Source organism: Medicago truncatula, chromosome 3 (assembly GCF_003473485.1).
Source record: "Medicago truncatula cultivar Jemalong A17 chromosome 3, MtrunA17r5.0-ANR, whole genome shotgun sequence".
Taxonomy (NCBI): Eukaryota; Viridiplantae; Streptophyta; class Magnoliopsida; order Fabales; family Fabaceae; genus Medicago; species Medicago truncatula.
Window position 1 is genome coordinate 50125087 of NC_053044.1, and position 15637 is coordinate 50140723.

The 15637-nt window shown below is 32.6% G+C and overlaps 3 protein-coding genes and 1 long non-coding RNA gene across 6 annotated transcripts; 2 read left to right on the top strand and 2 right to left on the bottom strand.

Moving 5' to 3' along the window:
* Window positions 1-1331: 1331 nt before the first annotated feature.
* On the bottom strand, window positions 1332-3999 carry LOC11421428 (uncharacterized). 3 transcript variants are annotated; one of them, XR_005645322.1, is made up of 3 exons: window positions 3593-3999; window positions 3353-3412; window positions 1332-2937 (listed from the first exon to the last, which is right to left on the bottom strand). It is a non-coding gene; the product is annotated as an uncharacterized lncRNA (long non-coding RNA). The 3 variants fall into 3 exon arrangements; XR_005645323.1 differs by lacking the exon at window positions 3353-3412 and having other exon boundaries at window positions 1332-2923; window positions 3593-3982; XR_003010424.2 differs by lacking the exon at window positions 3353-3412 and having other exon boundaries at window positions 3593-3972.
* A 310-nt stretch (window positions 4000-4309) lies between these two features.
* On the top strand, window positions 4310-6376 carry LOC11429843 (patatin-like protein 2). Its single transcript, XM_003602966.3, has 5 exons — window positions 4310-4828; window positions 4941-5289; window positions 5410-5712; window positions 5801-5976; window positions 6106-6376. Exons 1-5 carry the CDS (start codon window positions 4506-4508, stop codon window positions 6179-6181), a joined length of 1227 nt encoding a protein of 408 aa, XP_003603014.1. The 5' UTR covers window positions 4310-4505; the 3' UTR covers window positions 6182-6376.
* A 1988-nt stretch (window positions 6377-8364) lies between these two features.
* Window positions 8365-10312, top strand: LOC11421429 (patatin-like protein 2). The gene is made up of 5 exons (XM_003602967.3): window positions 8365-8810; window positions 8918-9266; window positions 9358-9660; window positions 9792-9967; window positions 10052-10312. Exons 1-5 carry the CDS (start codon window positions 8488-8490, stop codon window positions 10128-10130), a joined length of 1230 nt encoding a protein of 409 aa, XP_003603015.1. The 5' UTR covers window positions 8365-8487; the 3' UTR covers window positions 10131-10312.
* Window positions 10313-14251: 3939 nt separating this feature from the next.
* On the bottom strand, window positions 14252-15425 carry LOC11435184 (probable carboxylesterase 2). The gene has a single exon (XM_003602968.4). The coding sequence runs from the start codon at window positions 15292-15294 to the stop codon at window positions 14344-14346; it is 951 nt and encodes a 316-aa protein (XP_003603016.1). The 5' UTR covers window positions 15295-15425; the 3' UTR covers window positions 14252-14343.
* Window positions 15426-15637: the final 212 nt, after the last annotated feature.

Below are 15637 nucleotides of genomic sequence, written 5' to 3' on the forward strand. Positions count from 1 at the left end.
TTTAAGTAAACTCATATGTAGAATTCCCCAAATGAGGAGGGTTTTGTATTATGAAGGAAAAAAAATGAACCCTCTAAAGTCTTTCTCTCTCAATTTTATCTATTTCTTCCACTTGCTTCTTCCTTTTTTTTCAAACCATTCCCCTCTCTTCCCCTCCAAACTCACAAACAAAGCGTAAAAGTTTACAAAGTCTTTGTGTTGGCGTAGCGTTAAGAATTAAATTTAAAGGGAAGCCCTTGCAAGTTTATTTACCTTGATTTTGTTTGACACGTTATTTTATCTTTGTTTTTTGAGCGTCTAATGTGATTTGAATCTAGTTTAAAGTAGAACTTACCATTTGTAAGGAGTTGTTTTAGCTTAAACTAGAAAATGAGTTGTTTTAACATAAATTAGAAAATGATTTAATCAAATAATTAAACTCAAGCTGTTAATAAACTTTTTTTAAGAAGAACTGTTTGACAAAATCCACTGAACTTCAAATTACCTTAAGTTTATGTTTGGATGGGGGAATTCAACTACTTTGAGGTGAATTCAAGAATTCACCTCAAAGTAGTTGAATTCCCTCAAAACATTACATTCCCTCAAAACATTCCCCCATCCAAACACACTCTAAAAGTGGAATGGATGTTAACACACAAAAAAATGTTGAAAAAAATCTTTGTAGTTTAGATATATACATTCATTGATGACGGTTGAATTTAGACGTGACAATTAAAAAAATTGATTTTTTAAAATAGAAAATATCAAACTTATAAAACTTCAAACTATACGATCTTAATAGGCTAAAGTGCACTTTTCGTCTCCTATGTTTCATAATGTTGCAATTTTGGCCCCCTATTAAAAAAAAAAAAGCAATTTTGGCCCCTTTCATCCCAAAATTGCTCAGAAGATGCCACGTGTCCTAGAAAAGGGGTCATAATCGCAACTTTTTTGTAAAGATAAGGGGTCAAAAACATATTTCCCTTATGTTAGGGAGTCAAAAGAGCATATTTCCCTAAACATAGGGGATCACTTTTGCCATTTTTTTAATAGGGGGTCAAAATCGCAACATTTGAAAACTTAAGGGGCGAAAAGTGGACTTTAGCCATCTTAATAATGATTGTCAATGTGCTTACTAGGTATATTCAGGATATATCCAAATTGCATGGAATGTAAGTCATATTTTTTATAAACACTAGACTTCACCCGTGCGATAGATGAAGATTGTTTTTGGACAAATTATTTTTAAATTGCTAGTTGTGACTAACATGTAAGACATTTATATTATTTTTAAATTATTTTTAAAACAATATGACTTTTTTTAGGAGAATTGATGGTTGTTCTTTATATAGTTTGTAAAATTAATGTATTAGAATATTTCAGCATAACTATAGTTTACATAAGTATTCAACACCAATAAGTTGGTCACGGACTTGCACCATTACAATGAGGGAAAAAGAGTGTTATAACACCAAAGCCACTAAAAAATTCATCAAGACACATTATTTGCCTCAATTGAAAGAAACTTGATCACTTAAACTCAGCAAACTATACAGAGGCAACTTCTGCCACAGAGAAGCATGAGTTGCACAGTTATAAGGCACCTCTCACAAAATACAGCAACAGTCTAAATGAATTCGGCAAGCTGAAAAACAGTGATATGGATAGTCTGCAAGCCACGTCTCTCTTGATTGATACATCAACTCCCCACTGAAGATACAATACAACAACCAAAATCCTGAAACAGTATGCATATATCAACACTGCAAAAGCTACAACACACTACTCAGACAGAGCAACTCCAACTCGAAGACAGGCTAAATCAAAGGCAAAATGACCAAACTATCATGACTTGACTTCGCCTTTTTTGTATAAGAAAACATGTCAAAAACAATAAGATTAAAGAAAACATGTAGAGCATCTCATCAAATATAGCTTTAGTTGACCACATTATGCCAGGTTTTGGTTGTGATATTCCAGGGTAAAAACAACATACTCTATTATCGTATATTTTCTCTCTATCGAGACATGAAAAACTCAGGGCATGTGAAAAAGTAAAATACATCAAAACAACTTCCAAAATTCCTACAGGAACCAAAAAACATGATAAGTAATAAGCCTCCAAATTATTCATCTATGTATATCTAAAGACTAAAGAAAGCAAAATATAATCAAGCATCATTCTCATATTACGACAATGACTTCAACATAAAGAGATGCAAAACTGGAGTAGCAAAGCTAAAAAAAATACATAATTGTGCCATAACATCTGAAACCAAATTGAAGAAAACAAAACTGACCTTAACAATTCTGCAAACCTGCTAATGGGCAACCACAAAACTCCAAGCAGAAAAATCACTAAGGCCATAAAACCATTTGCTTATCCCACTTAATATCAAGAGTAGAGTTTTATATTCTTAGGTTAACTCTAGAAGACAGTAGTGAAGTTTACAATCTTTCATGTCACAATGAAGCCTGCTCAATCAAAGGTTTATCCCAAGAAACCGGGTGAAGTGGAAATTGTGTAGGAGTTTATTCAATGGATAGAAACATAACAACATAAGACAAACTAAAGCTTCATTCCAATGAGATAGGAAAAATTAATAAAAAATTAACATACTTACATAAACAATAAAACTTATATACAACTGCATTATGTAGAATAACTTCCTTTTTTATAACTATGCACGAAATCTTATGATAAGATCATTGCAGGTATTAACACAAAAACTAATCCAATTGAATTTAGTAATAGTTGATAGCAATCATACCAAATATCAAATCCGTTGAATCATCATTGTGTTTTAGGAGCTTGGAGTACTAAACATGTACAATTAAATAAGAGTAATTTCAATGGAAAGAACTTCAGTACCTGGTTCCCTGCAGAACTCACCTACCGGTTGTTGTAGCACTGCCACAATGTTCCCATCTCCCAAATACATATCTGTTGCCAAGAATCTAAAAAAATCACTACATAATTAATGTCCAATTCTTTACAACTAATTCAATAACTAAGAAGCATCTTAAAAAAACTCAAGAAATAAGAAGAAAATTAATGAAGCTAAATCATGACTTAGTCATGGACATAGCAAATTAACATCAAATTAATGTCATATCATAGTAAATCCACATTAGATTTTTTATCAGTACAAAATCTGTGAAGGAAGAGACTTCTGGTCTAAGTGGCGTAGTCGCATAAACAGAGAACAAAAGAGAGATAAGTTAGAACAAAAGAAAAAATGAAAACAGCCAAACTTGTTGTGGGATAAACAAAATCAAAGGATCCCCAATTTAAATAGTTTGAATTGAAAAATTGAAGAAACATTATGCTAAAAGAAATCCATGTAAAATCAATAGCAGTGGCCAAAACTACCTATCTACTGAGACGGAAAGGAATTTCAGTTCCACCATTAATCTCAACAAAAACAACCAGCTGCGATACAATGAAAATAACGTCAACCAAAAATTAAAAAAGATGTGATTTCAGATCTACCAAAAAAACATATGCATCGGGTTTCATTAAAGGGAAAAAAAAGAGGGAAATCAGAAGCCAATTAGGTTGGCTATGGTGAGGGCAACAGATCGTGTAGAGAGAGATAGAGAAAGAACTGACCGTCGCGGTAGCAACTGATGTTATGAGTTTGTTGTGATGATATGAAGCCATAGACGGTGGCGATGGAGTCGACGGCAAGGGTGGTGCCGGAACCGAGAGCATTGGCGAAGGGAAGTGATGAGAATAGGTAGGAAACAATTTTGATATATGTTTATCTGTTTACGAAAATGATCGATTTGGGTTGATAGGAAAATAGGAGATTAGGTCCGATTTGTTTAAACAAAGAAAATAGGGTTAGTTAAAAGAGTAAATTTAATAGGGTTTAGGTTAAAATTAAGAAGAAAAAAAAAGCTTACGGTTAAGAACATTACTAACTCCTAACTTAACCCCGCCACCCAAAAAGACAAGGAACGTTTTTTCAAAGAAAGCTCCAAATTGCTATGATTTTTAATATATAAAATAGCAGATTGACTGTTTTATATTTGTTCTCTCATTTGAGAACCCCACCTTCGTAGAAATTATTCGTTTGGAAAAAAAGGTAAAAGTCTAGGGCATTGATTATTCCATTCCTTTTTTTCCCCTTAGTTATACTTGTAAGACCACAAAGGCAGAATATTCAACGTGTACGAGGCCATGATTGCTGCTATTGGACTTGGTAGTTGGTAAGCATTCAACACTTTTACCTGACTAGGCAACATACCTCGATCGTATGCAATCTAAAATCTCCTATAAATAGAGAACTTTAAGGAATGCAATCATCACAACAACCTAAAATACTTTCAATATTCTAGTTTGCTTTTGTTCAATATTTCTCTACTCCCAACTGAAGTTCTAGCTCTTCTATTTGTGCAAACAATTCATTGATATTCATAAGCTTTTTGATTTCTTTTACATTCCTCATAACAATCACATCTTCAAACAAAACATATATACATATATACAAACTTCAACTTAATTCCCAAACATATATTTGATGGAGAGAACACAATCATCACTTCTACAAATTCAGCCTCCTACCTATGGGAACTTAGTGACTATTCTAAGCATCGACGGTGGTGGTATTAGGGGAATTATTCCGGCAACTATTCTCGAGTTCCTTGAATCACAACTTCAAGAATTAGACGGTGAATCTGCTAGGCTCGCAGATTACTTTGATGTGATTACAGGAACTAGCACAGGTGGTCTTGTAACTGCCATGTTAAGTGCTCCAAATGATAAACAACGTCCACTTTTTGCTGCCAAGGATATCAAGCCCTTTTACTTGGAACATTGTCCAAAGATTTTCCCACAACAGAAGTACGTATACATATTCAAACCAATTGCACTTATTCTGGTGCATTAAGTTCATTGAATAACTTATGTATCTGATAAATATATATAATTTGTATTAATGGTTGAACTTATGCAGGCACATGTTGGGATCGGTGGGGAAATTGTTCAAATCATTAGCAGGACCAAAATACGATGGGAATTACCTACACAGTGTGGTTAGGGAGAAGCTTGGGGAAATTCGTGTACATGAAACACTCACAAATATTGTGATCCCCACGTTTGACATAAAAACATCGCAACCAATCATTTTCTCATCTTATAAGATCAAGAACGCCCCTTGCATGGATGCTCGACTCTCGGACATATGCATCAGTACCTCTGCTGCTCCTACTTATCTTCCTGGTTACAACTTCAAGAACCAAGATACAGAAGGCAACGTACGTGAGTTCAACCTCATTGATGGTGGTGTTTGTGCAAATAATCCGGTAAATAATTATATAATAAAAGTTACATACAAAGTTTTTTTTTTTTTTTTTTTTTAAATTCAACTTTATAATATTGTACTAATTAGTTTTATTTGTTTTTGGTGATGATCAATGTTCTAGGCTTTAGTAGCCGTGAATGAAGTAACGACGCAGATAATCAATGAGAATAATGACTTCTATGCCATCAAGCCCATGGAGTATAGCCGTTTTCTAATAATCTCATTGGGCACCGGAACACCAAAGAATGAACAAAAGTTTGATTCAAAATTGGCAGCAAAATGGGGTCTTTTGGATTGGTTAACTCACGGTGGTTCCACTCCCTTAATTGATATCTTTAGTCAATCCTCTGGAGATATGGTTGATTTCCATCTTGCTACTGTTACTCAAGCACTTAATTGTCAAGATAATTACCTTAGGATACAGGTAATTAGATTTCATAACTTATATATATATATATATATAAAATTGCATTTACCGTTTCTCAATTCTAAAATCATAATTAAAAATGCAGGATGATACATTGACCGGTACAGATTCTTCGGTTGATATTTCCACAAAAGAGAATTTAGAAAAACTTTGCCAAATTGGTGACAGATTGTTGAAGAAACCAGTATCTAAGGTCAATTTAGAGAATGGTATGTTTGAGCCTATTGAAAATGGGGAGACCAACCAAGAAGCTCTCAAAAGGTATATTATGGTCATTCAATGATTATATTTATGGTCAACAAAAATTGTAAAACTTTTCCTCAAAAAAAAATGTAGAAATTTTTTATATATGTATTTTCATGAGCTAAATATCAACATTAATGCATGCAGGTTTGCAAAAATACTATCACAAGAGAGGAAGCTTCGAGAATTGACATCCCCTCACACTAACAACACCTTGATATAGAGACAAATCCACCCACTCGTTATGTTCATGAATATTCTTTGTCCTTAAGCTAGTTTTAGGGGACTTAATATAATTATTTGTCTATTTCATTTATTTTTTGTATTTATAATTTGTGTTGGATTCAATGGATGTAAAGAAAAGGTGTACGTATTTTTCCTATTAATTCATTATAATAAAAATATTTAATTTATGTTATTCTTTGTACCAAATAAACTAAATTTTAATTTTTTTTTTTTAAGGAAAATTTTGATCTCTAAACTAGCTACTTGGCTGGATTTTTTTGGTGGTGCCTGGCGTTCGAACCTCATACCTTGCTTATATTATGCATTGTCCTTACAAACTTGGCTACATTTGATAAATGGTTGTAAATTTCTCATATATGTTTAGTCTATTTATGTAAATAAATAAATAGGACTTGTTTATTATTTTTTTTTTTTGAAAGATAATAGGACTTGTTTATTAAAGAGAGTTTATTCGGTTCAAAAAATATTTAGAGAGTTTATTAAAACGGAAATGCTACTTGTCTTGACAAACAATTTTTCGAGAACATCACACCCTTACAAACTTATTCCTTTATCCAACTTATTATTTACAAGCTACCCATGTATTGTATAAAATTCCTAGATCTGACGGTTCCAAATAATTCTTGATAAGTTGGCGATGTTTTCTCTCCCACTAAATAGTAAAAAGTGTTGGGTAAAGAGCAAAATTCTTTTTGTAAGGCTTTCACGATCCTAAAAAGTCTGGAATCCATTTGGGATAACCTATACGGGCCACAGGAGGTAGCCCATTTAGCCCGCATAACAAAAAAAATCATAAAAGTTTTATATATTATTTTAACAAGGAGAAAACTTAGGTACAATTCCTTAAGTGCTTTGCGTATGGATTTAACAAACTTTGAGAAAATTATGGATTTGAGGAAATTATGGTGAATTTAGTTAAGAACCGTATAAAAAGCATCCAAGGAATTGTACTTAAGTTTTCTCCTTTTAATAATTCCTTACTTAGTTGATTATTAAAGAAAAAAATAAAAGTGAAAAATCCAATGAATCAACACATATATAAAAGAAATAAAAAAAAAATGTATTTACTTGTTTTGTTTCTTATAATTTTAAATGTCAAACATATAACGGTTGCAAAAAAAAATTACAAAATGTCGAACATATAAATATCTACAACCATAACATGCGTAATTTATCTAAAATTGTTTTCCTCTTCGTTTTAGTTTAAAAAAATGTTTACAATTTTATTGTTATAGGTAGTATTTAAATCTATTAAAAATATTTTTTTTGAAGAAATCTATTAAAAAGATTACTTATAAGAAATTTTGTTGAACTATTTTAACGTAATTTTTTACAACAATAAAAAAAAGTTATTTTTTTATAAGGGTAAATCCATTTAATCCACGGCGTGTATAAGGCTAGGATCGAGTAGAGTCTTTTTATAAAGCTTATATTTAATAGGTCTTTTTGACTCAATCTGATAAAGTCTGAAGTCTATTACGATCAATCCTAAATAGATCAGAGAGTCCATTTTAACAGCTAACCAAAAGTATATTTAATTAGATTCATTTTTATTTAAATTAAAATTTCGTTCTTTCAAACGAAGTTCTTACATGTTTTAGAGAATTCAATTTTGACTTTGATTTGACCACAATATCATAAAGAAATCATGAAAAAACAAATTCCCTGCACTTTGATATGCAGCCCCCCCTACATTTGAACCATTTAATGCTGACGGCTATTTTACCATGAGTTTGATGTGCTTAAAATGTTAATTTTGGGATGTTAACCACTATTTGGTGATTTATACTATTAAAAATTAGTTTAGACCGATAAATCAAATTCTTATATTTGTTCGACAAATTAACTTGAGATATATTTTATAATTTCTTAAATTTCTGGCATATGTTGTAGATTAAAAAAATATTTTATAATTCTTATATACTCTGAAACTTTTGATCCCTTTTGGTTTGCCTTATAATACCAAAACCAAGTAACTCTGAACCAGTCTTTGGACCATAGCAGAGACGACATAATATAATATTGAAGGCACGCGCGCATCTTTGACTGAGACAGTTTGAGACACAGTCAACATCATATATCCATGCCATACTCTCCAATGCAATCTAAAAACTCCTATAAATACAATTTTATAGTAGAATGCAATCTAATCTAACAAACCAACTAAATCCTACTACCTTGCTTTCATAAATATTTCTATTTCTGCAACAAATTAATATTCATAAAAACTTTCAGCTTTAATTCCCTGACCAAACTTCAACTTAATTCCCAAACATATATTTGATGGAGAGAACACAATCATCACTTCTACAGATTCAGCCTCCTACCTATGGCAACTTAGTAACTATACTAAGCATTGATGGTGGCGGCATTAGGGGAATTATTCCCGCAACTATCCTCGAGTTCCTTGAATCGCAACTTCAAGAATTAGACGGTGAATCTGCTAGGCTTGCAGATTACTTTGATGTGATTACAGGAACAAGCACAGGTGGTCTTGTAACTGCCATGTTAAGCGCTCCGAATGATAAAAAGCGCCCACTTTTTGCTGCCAAGGATATCAAGCCCTTTTACTTGGAGCATTCTCCAAAGATCTTCCCACAACAAAAGTACTCACCATATTTTGTCTATTCAAACAATCCACATTCTGTCAAAAAAATTAAAATCTAATAGTCAATATATGCTTATATAATTTGTGCCGATTGAACTCATGCAGGGACTTGTTTGGATCATTTGGAAAATTGTTCAGATCATTGGTAGGACCAAAATATGATGGGAAATACCTTCACGAAGTGGTGAGGGAGAAGTTGGGGGAAATTCGTGTGCACGAGACGCTGACCAATATTGTGATTCCCACATTTGACATAAAAACAATGCAACCAATTATTTTCTCATCTTATAAGATCAAGAAAACTCCATGCATGGATGCTCGACTCTCAGACATATGTATCAGCACCTCTGCTGCACCTACTTATCTTCCAGGTTACAATTTCAAGAACCAAGATACAGAAGGCAACACACATGAATTCAACCTTATTGATGGAGGTGTTTGTGCAAATAATCCGGTATATATACGATAAATATTGAATAACTAGTTGTTTTTGGAAATCAAACTTGTGACACTAATTAGTTTTGTTTTTTATGATGATATTTCAGACTTTAGTGGCTATGAATGAAGTAACAAATCAGATAATTAATCAGAATAATGACTTCTATGCCATCAAGCCAATGGAATATAGCCGTTTCTTGATAATCTCACTGGGAACTGGGACACCCAAGAATGAACAAAAGTTCAATGCGAAAATGGCAGCAAAATGGGGTCTGCTGGATTGGTTAACTCACGGTGGTTCGACTCCCTTAATCGACATGTTTAGTCAATCATCAGCTGATATGGTTGATTTCCATCTTGCTGCCGTCACTCGAGCACTTAATTCACAACATAATTACCTAAGGATACAGGTACAATTATTATCTTCCCCACATATGTAAACACTAATTTGTATGTTTTTTGAGTTTATGTAGAAATTGTTTAACATAAGTTCTATGCAAAGATAAATTTATTAACTAGCTAATTGTGTATTAAAATGCAGGATGATACATTGACCGGTACAGATTCTTCGGTTGATATTTCCACGACAGAGAATTTAGAAAAACTTTGCCAAATTGGTGACAAATTATTGAAGAAACCAGTATCTAAGGTCAATTTAGAGAATGGTATGTTTGAGCCTATGGAAAAGGGAGAAACCAACGAAGATGCCCTCAAAAGGTAAATATATACAAAACATGTTTCATTATAATTAATAGACAATTATGTGATTAAATGACTAAACATTTGTTTTAATCTTTCCAGGTTTGCCAAAATACTTTCTCAAGAGAGGAGGCTCCGAGAGTTGAAATCCCCTCACACTAATAATAAAGCTTTGATATAGAGAAACATTTCCTCATTGCTTCTGAATTCTTAGTTTTTCTCCTTAACATAATTCCCATTCTTTCAATGTAATTTTACAAAATTTGTTAACTTCATTTATTTTTTAAAGTATGCATTGTACTCTATTGATGTAATAAAGAAAAAGTGTAATTGTTTGTTCATTAACTGTAAGATTCAATTTAATGATATTCTCTAAACCAAATAGTTAAATTTAACCTGCAATTCTTTTGACAATGCTATTAGTTTAGTAATCTCTTTATCTCGATGATATTGTGGGTGAAAATTACAAACAACTACAATTCTCCCAAGTCCTAGTAATAAATACGAAGACAACTTTCATGTAAAACAAACAACCCTATATGAAAGACTATTTACTTTAAATATGATCATATATATATCCAAATTGTAATTGTAATAATCTAAATTTTATTAGGTAGATATTAATGAGTTCTAAACTCTAGTTTCACCCAATAAAACAATTGTGATTAGAACATATTTAGGCCAGTTATTACATAGAGAACGTGATTTGGGCACATTGTGAGTCATATATACTCATATATACGCCTAGGTTAATTTATTCTGCAACAAAATTGTGTATTCTAACTTCTGCGATGAGTGTTGGATCACCAGCTACACCGAGGACGAGGACCGATCATAAATGTCTTTTGAAAGCATTTTTTCATACCCAATTTTTTCCATACTACATTCTTGAAGTTTATTTCCAGATAAAAAAATTGTTCAAAAGTAAATAGCTAACAAAAAAAATTAATACAATAAAAAGTACATCTCATTTCTGAACTAAAGTCTGGGAAGGATCAAAGCGCAATGAAAAAATGGGAGTGCGAAAAGTCACTTTTATGTTTCTTTCTAGTCTCGCTCTTCTTAAAAACAGTTTGTCTATCATGAGTTATTGGGGGATTACTTTTCCCACCTATCACCTTCTCCCGCACCCTATTTTTTTTAGGAAATTTCTCTATAACTATATAATGTGACTCTAAAAATTAATTTCTTCATTTGATTACTAATCATTTTCATTGCTTTCACATCAAGAAACTCTATATTGGCACAATCTGGATTCTACAATCCAAAGAATTCAAATTTCAATTCAAAATATAGAATCTGAGTGTCATTTTTACATAAGCATGCCAATTTTCTTAAATTTTATACACTGTTTCAAATGTAGATGCTCATCTCAATCCTCCAGATTATTTGAAACCTAAAATAACAACTCTAATTGTGGATCATCACATTGATGCAAAAGTCGAGATTGTACCTACAGTTGCATATGGTATTGATTGTTGCCTATAATTCACGACGAGACGAGATGTTGACATGAGTTCGAGGTGAAGTGAAGAAGTTAAAATTTATTGTTGGGTTGGATTTAAAAGAGGTGGTGTATATCAAGAGTACAAGAAAAAGTTGAAACATCAAGAGTAACAACCTTAAAATGTGAGTGTCTGTCTATTTAGATTGAGGTAATATTTTTTTTAGCAGTGGTTTATCGAATCTTAGGATTGTGCATGGAGAACAAAATCATAAGCTACCTCAATTATTTGAAAGTCATATATATGAAGAGTGCATTAAATGGAAAGAGAACAAGCTTGTTCTAGGGATGACAAGTAATATGGTCCTCCAAGAAATACTCTAATGACTTTTCAAGAATAGAAATGGCCGTGGTGCAACCACTATCAATCATATTTATAAGGCTTAATTAATGATTTGGTCGCTTAAGTTATTTGTTGGTTACATTTTGATCCCATAAGTTATTAACATTACGTTTTGGTCCCTTAAGTTATCTTCCGTCAGCCAAATAAATCGCCACCGTCAGAACTGTTAACTCTTGTTTAATATTAACCATTTGATTTTTTTAGAAATTACAACCATTAGATGACGAGTGTCTACTAATTCTAACGGTGCACCATCAGCACCTATCTTTTTTCACCTTTATTCACCTTCTTCCCTCTGCCTCTTCTTCATCTTCATCTCCATCTTCATACATTCATAACAACTTTCAAACATACCAACAAAAACAAAATCGAAAAATAAATTCTCATTATCATCAATAATAGCAGCAACACATTACAATTTCTCCGAATTGAGAAAGTTAGTTTCTCCAAATTCTCATCGTCATCATCATCAACAAATCAACTGCAACAGCAACAATGCATCACAATTTCTGCAAATTCAGAAGAAAAACAACCAGAAAAATATTTCTCCAAATTCTCGTAATCATCAAAAACACATCAACCACAATAGCAACAACAACATCAACAACAACATCAGCAACACAGAATCAACAAAGTAGCAAACCAAAATCAACAATTTTTGTTTCATTTCATCATCATCATTGTCAATTAAAAAAAGAGAGAGAAAAGAAAAAGAAATCAGGAATAGATCAAGAGAGAGAGAGAGAGAGAGAGAGAGAGAGTAGAGTTCCAAATTCAACCCTTTTTTATTCCACTGTTCTCAAACAACAACAAATCCAGAAAAAACCATCTTCACCTCTCATAATAAAATATAAACTTAGTGTGAACAAGAATTTTGGTATTCTTAAAATAAAGTTTTAATTTTAGATCTCAAACAAAAAACGAAATTGAAAGTTTGGAGTTAAAAGGGGTTTTGATTTTGGGAGATTTTTGTGTGTTGTTGTTGTTGCTGTTTGATTTTCAAATCAGGAGGGAACAAAAAGAAAAAAAGAGGACGAAACAGAAGAGATAGAGAAGGGCGCAGGAAAAGAAGAAGATGGTGTGGGCATGATAAAAGGATCTAATTTTACTTTTGTTGTTTCAATTTTGGACCCAATTTTTTATTTTATTTTTTTAATTTATTTTTCTGGGTATGTTTAAAATTTTATATAAATGTATGAAGATAAGGATGAAGATGAAGGAGAGGAGAGGGAAGAAGATGAAGAAAGTTGAAAAAACTTAGGTGTTGGTGGTGCACCGTAAAAGATTTATTAGACATCCATTATCTAATGGTTGTGATTTCAAGAAAAAAATCAAACGGTGAATATTAATCAAATTAATGAGATCTTTGGTGCACCACTTGTAAAGTGCATCCACCTTAGACATTGTGTTAACGGTTTCGACGGTGTGGATTTATTTGGTTGACGGAAGATAACTTAAGGGACTATAACGTAATGATAATAACTTATGGGACCAAAATGTAACCAATAAATAATTTAAGGGACCAAATCATTAATTAAGCCTATTTATAATGCATGCACATATTTAAAAAGTCTATCATGAGTCTAAGATCGAAAATGCAACATCAAATATCGTCTACCGTTACTTAAGTTTGTCGATGCGACTTCTACTTTTAGCTTTTTTCTTTGAGGTCTTGAACTCTAGACAGTGGCGGTTCTAAGGTCCGGCAAGCCCGGACGCCGGCCCAAATTTTTTGCATTTCTTATGTAAATCCCCCTAAATTTCTTATATAAACTCCTATAAATTTGACAATTTCTTTATATTTTTTATTATTTGTTTGCAATTTCTTATGCAAACCCCTATACATTTATTTGTAGTAAGTCATCCTTTGTAGTCTATTGTATCTGCTACAGCTACCACTACATGCTAAAAAAAGTCTTTGATTAATCCGCGTAAAACCTTGGAAATATAAGCCATAAATCCAAGGGTTTTCCAAATTGCATAGATCGAGAGATCCATCCTCAAATAGAGCTTATGTCATGGTTTTTTGGTATTTATATATTTTTTTGTTACTCTGATCCTTGTTCTTATTTTAGGTTCTTATTTCTAATCCATGGTTTTAGTTGACATCATCATCTCATAGGCCATGGCTATTAAATTATAGTAAGAATGGGCTTCAAGAGAAGTATTGCTTAACCTTTACAACAACTACGAAATGGATTCATGGCTTAACACAGGCTCTTTATATATGTAGGGTCTAAAGATGTTATGGAGGTAGTATTTTTTTTAAATAAGATGTTATGGTAGTTGAGATTCATTATATATGTACAAATGAATCTCCCTTTCTTTTCATTTAAACTTTAATAAAGCATAAACCAATTGGTTGGAAACAGGCAATTCACAACTTTTTAACAGTGAAAAATGAGAAGCTCAAATTAGATAGATCTATTATTATTCACGAATGATTAAACTAAAGTATTTAAACACAAAAACACAACTCATTATTATTAATGAATAATATGCTTCCACACAAAGACAAACACATACTTGGATTATTGAAAAACTTTACTATTCATTGATGAAAACAGCTATGCGTTTAATCAAACTCTTAGCTTTATCACACTCAGGATTGAAAATATGGAACACATGATCTTTCCCTTGAATCTCATATAATTCAGCCGTTCCTTTCCAACCACTATTAACCAATTTATTATGATAAAGTTTACCTCTTTCTATCAATATATCTTTCTCACAAACAGTAACAAGAACTTTTTCAACACCTAACCCTTCAAGCCTTGGTGCTTCTTCCACAAACGGATTAATCAAAGGATCATCATTTCCTTTATCAGAAGGACAAACCAATTCCCACCATCTATCCACCATTCTTCTCTTCAAATCATCACTTGTTTCCTCACCAATTGGTTCCTTACCCCAAAAGTAAGGATTCACCATGATAAGACCCAAAATCTTGAAATTGAAATTATGATCCTTTAAGGCTATGTAGTTTCCTATGTTAGCACCTGCACTATCACCTGCCAAGAAAACTTTGTTAAAGTCAACTTTTTCTTTAAGCCAACTTTCATAATCATTCTCTTCACCATTTTCAGCAGCATGTGAAGCAATCCATTGAACTGCTTCCCAAGAATCATCGTAAGCGGCTGGAAGTGGATGTTCCGGTGCTAACCGGTAATTAACCGAGATAGCTATGATGTTTGCTTCTGCTACAAGTTTGTTGAGGGAGTTATGGTAAACAGGGTCGGAGGATGAAGCTATACAATAGGCTCCACCATGGAAGTATACAATCAATGGAAGCTTTTCTGAAGTTGAATTGTTTGGAGAATATAGTCTTGCTGTGACACCGGTTTCTGGGATGATTGTGATGTCTTTGGAGATAACGTTTGTATGAGGATCGATGCCGGGAGGAACGACGGCAATGCCGGCATATCTTTCGACGGTTCCGTCTTTGTGTACACGAAGGTAGGGAGGAACTTCATAGATTTGTGGATGGGTTGGATCCATTTTGGAGGAAAGAAAAAAAAGAAAAGAGAAAGATTTAGGAGTGAGTGAGTCAAAGGGTGTTTATTGATGAGGCTATTATTTAAGGACTTTGGTTGGTTGTCTCAAAAGTCGCAAGACAAGGACATCATGCATTTTTATTTAGGGAAATGACTAAATGTGGGGTCATATATGAAATATGTAGAATAGGTGGATGAGATGATATTTCTCTTATTAATATCTTCATTTGGTGGTAACAATTTCAATTTGTACATTATATTATTTTTTCCCACACAAGAAAAGTTTACTTTAAGACTTTTATTATAAAATTGATTTTTCGTTTTCTTATTTTGAATATTAGTAGTAC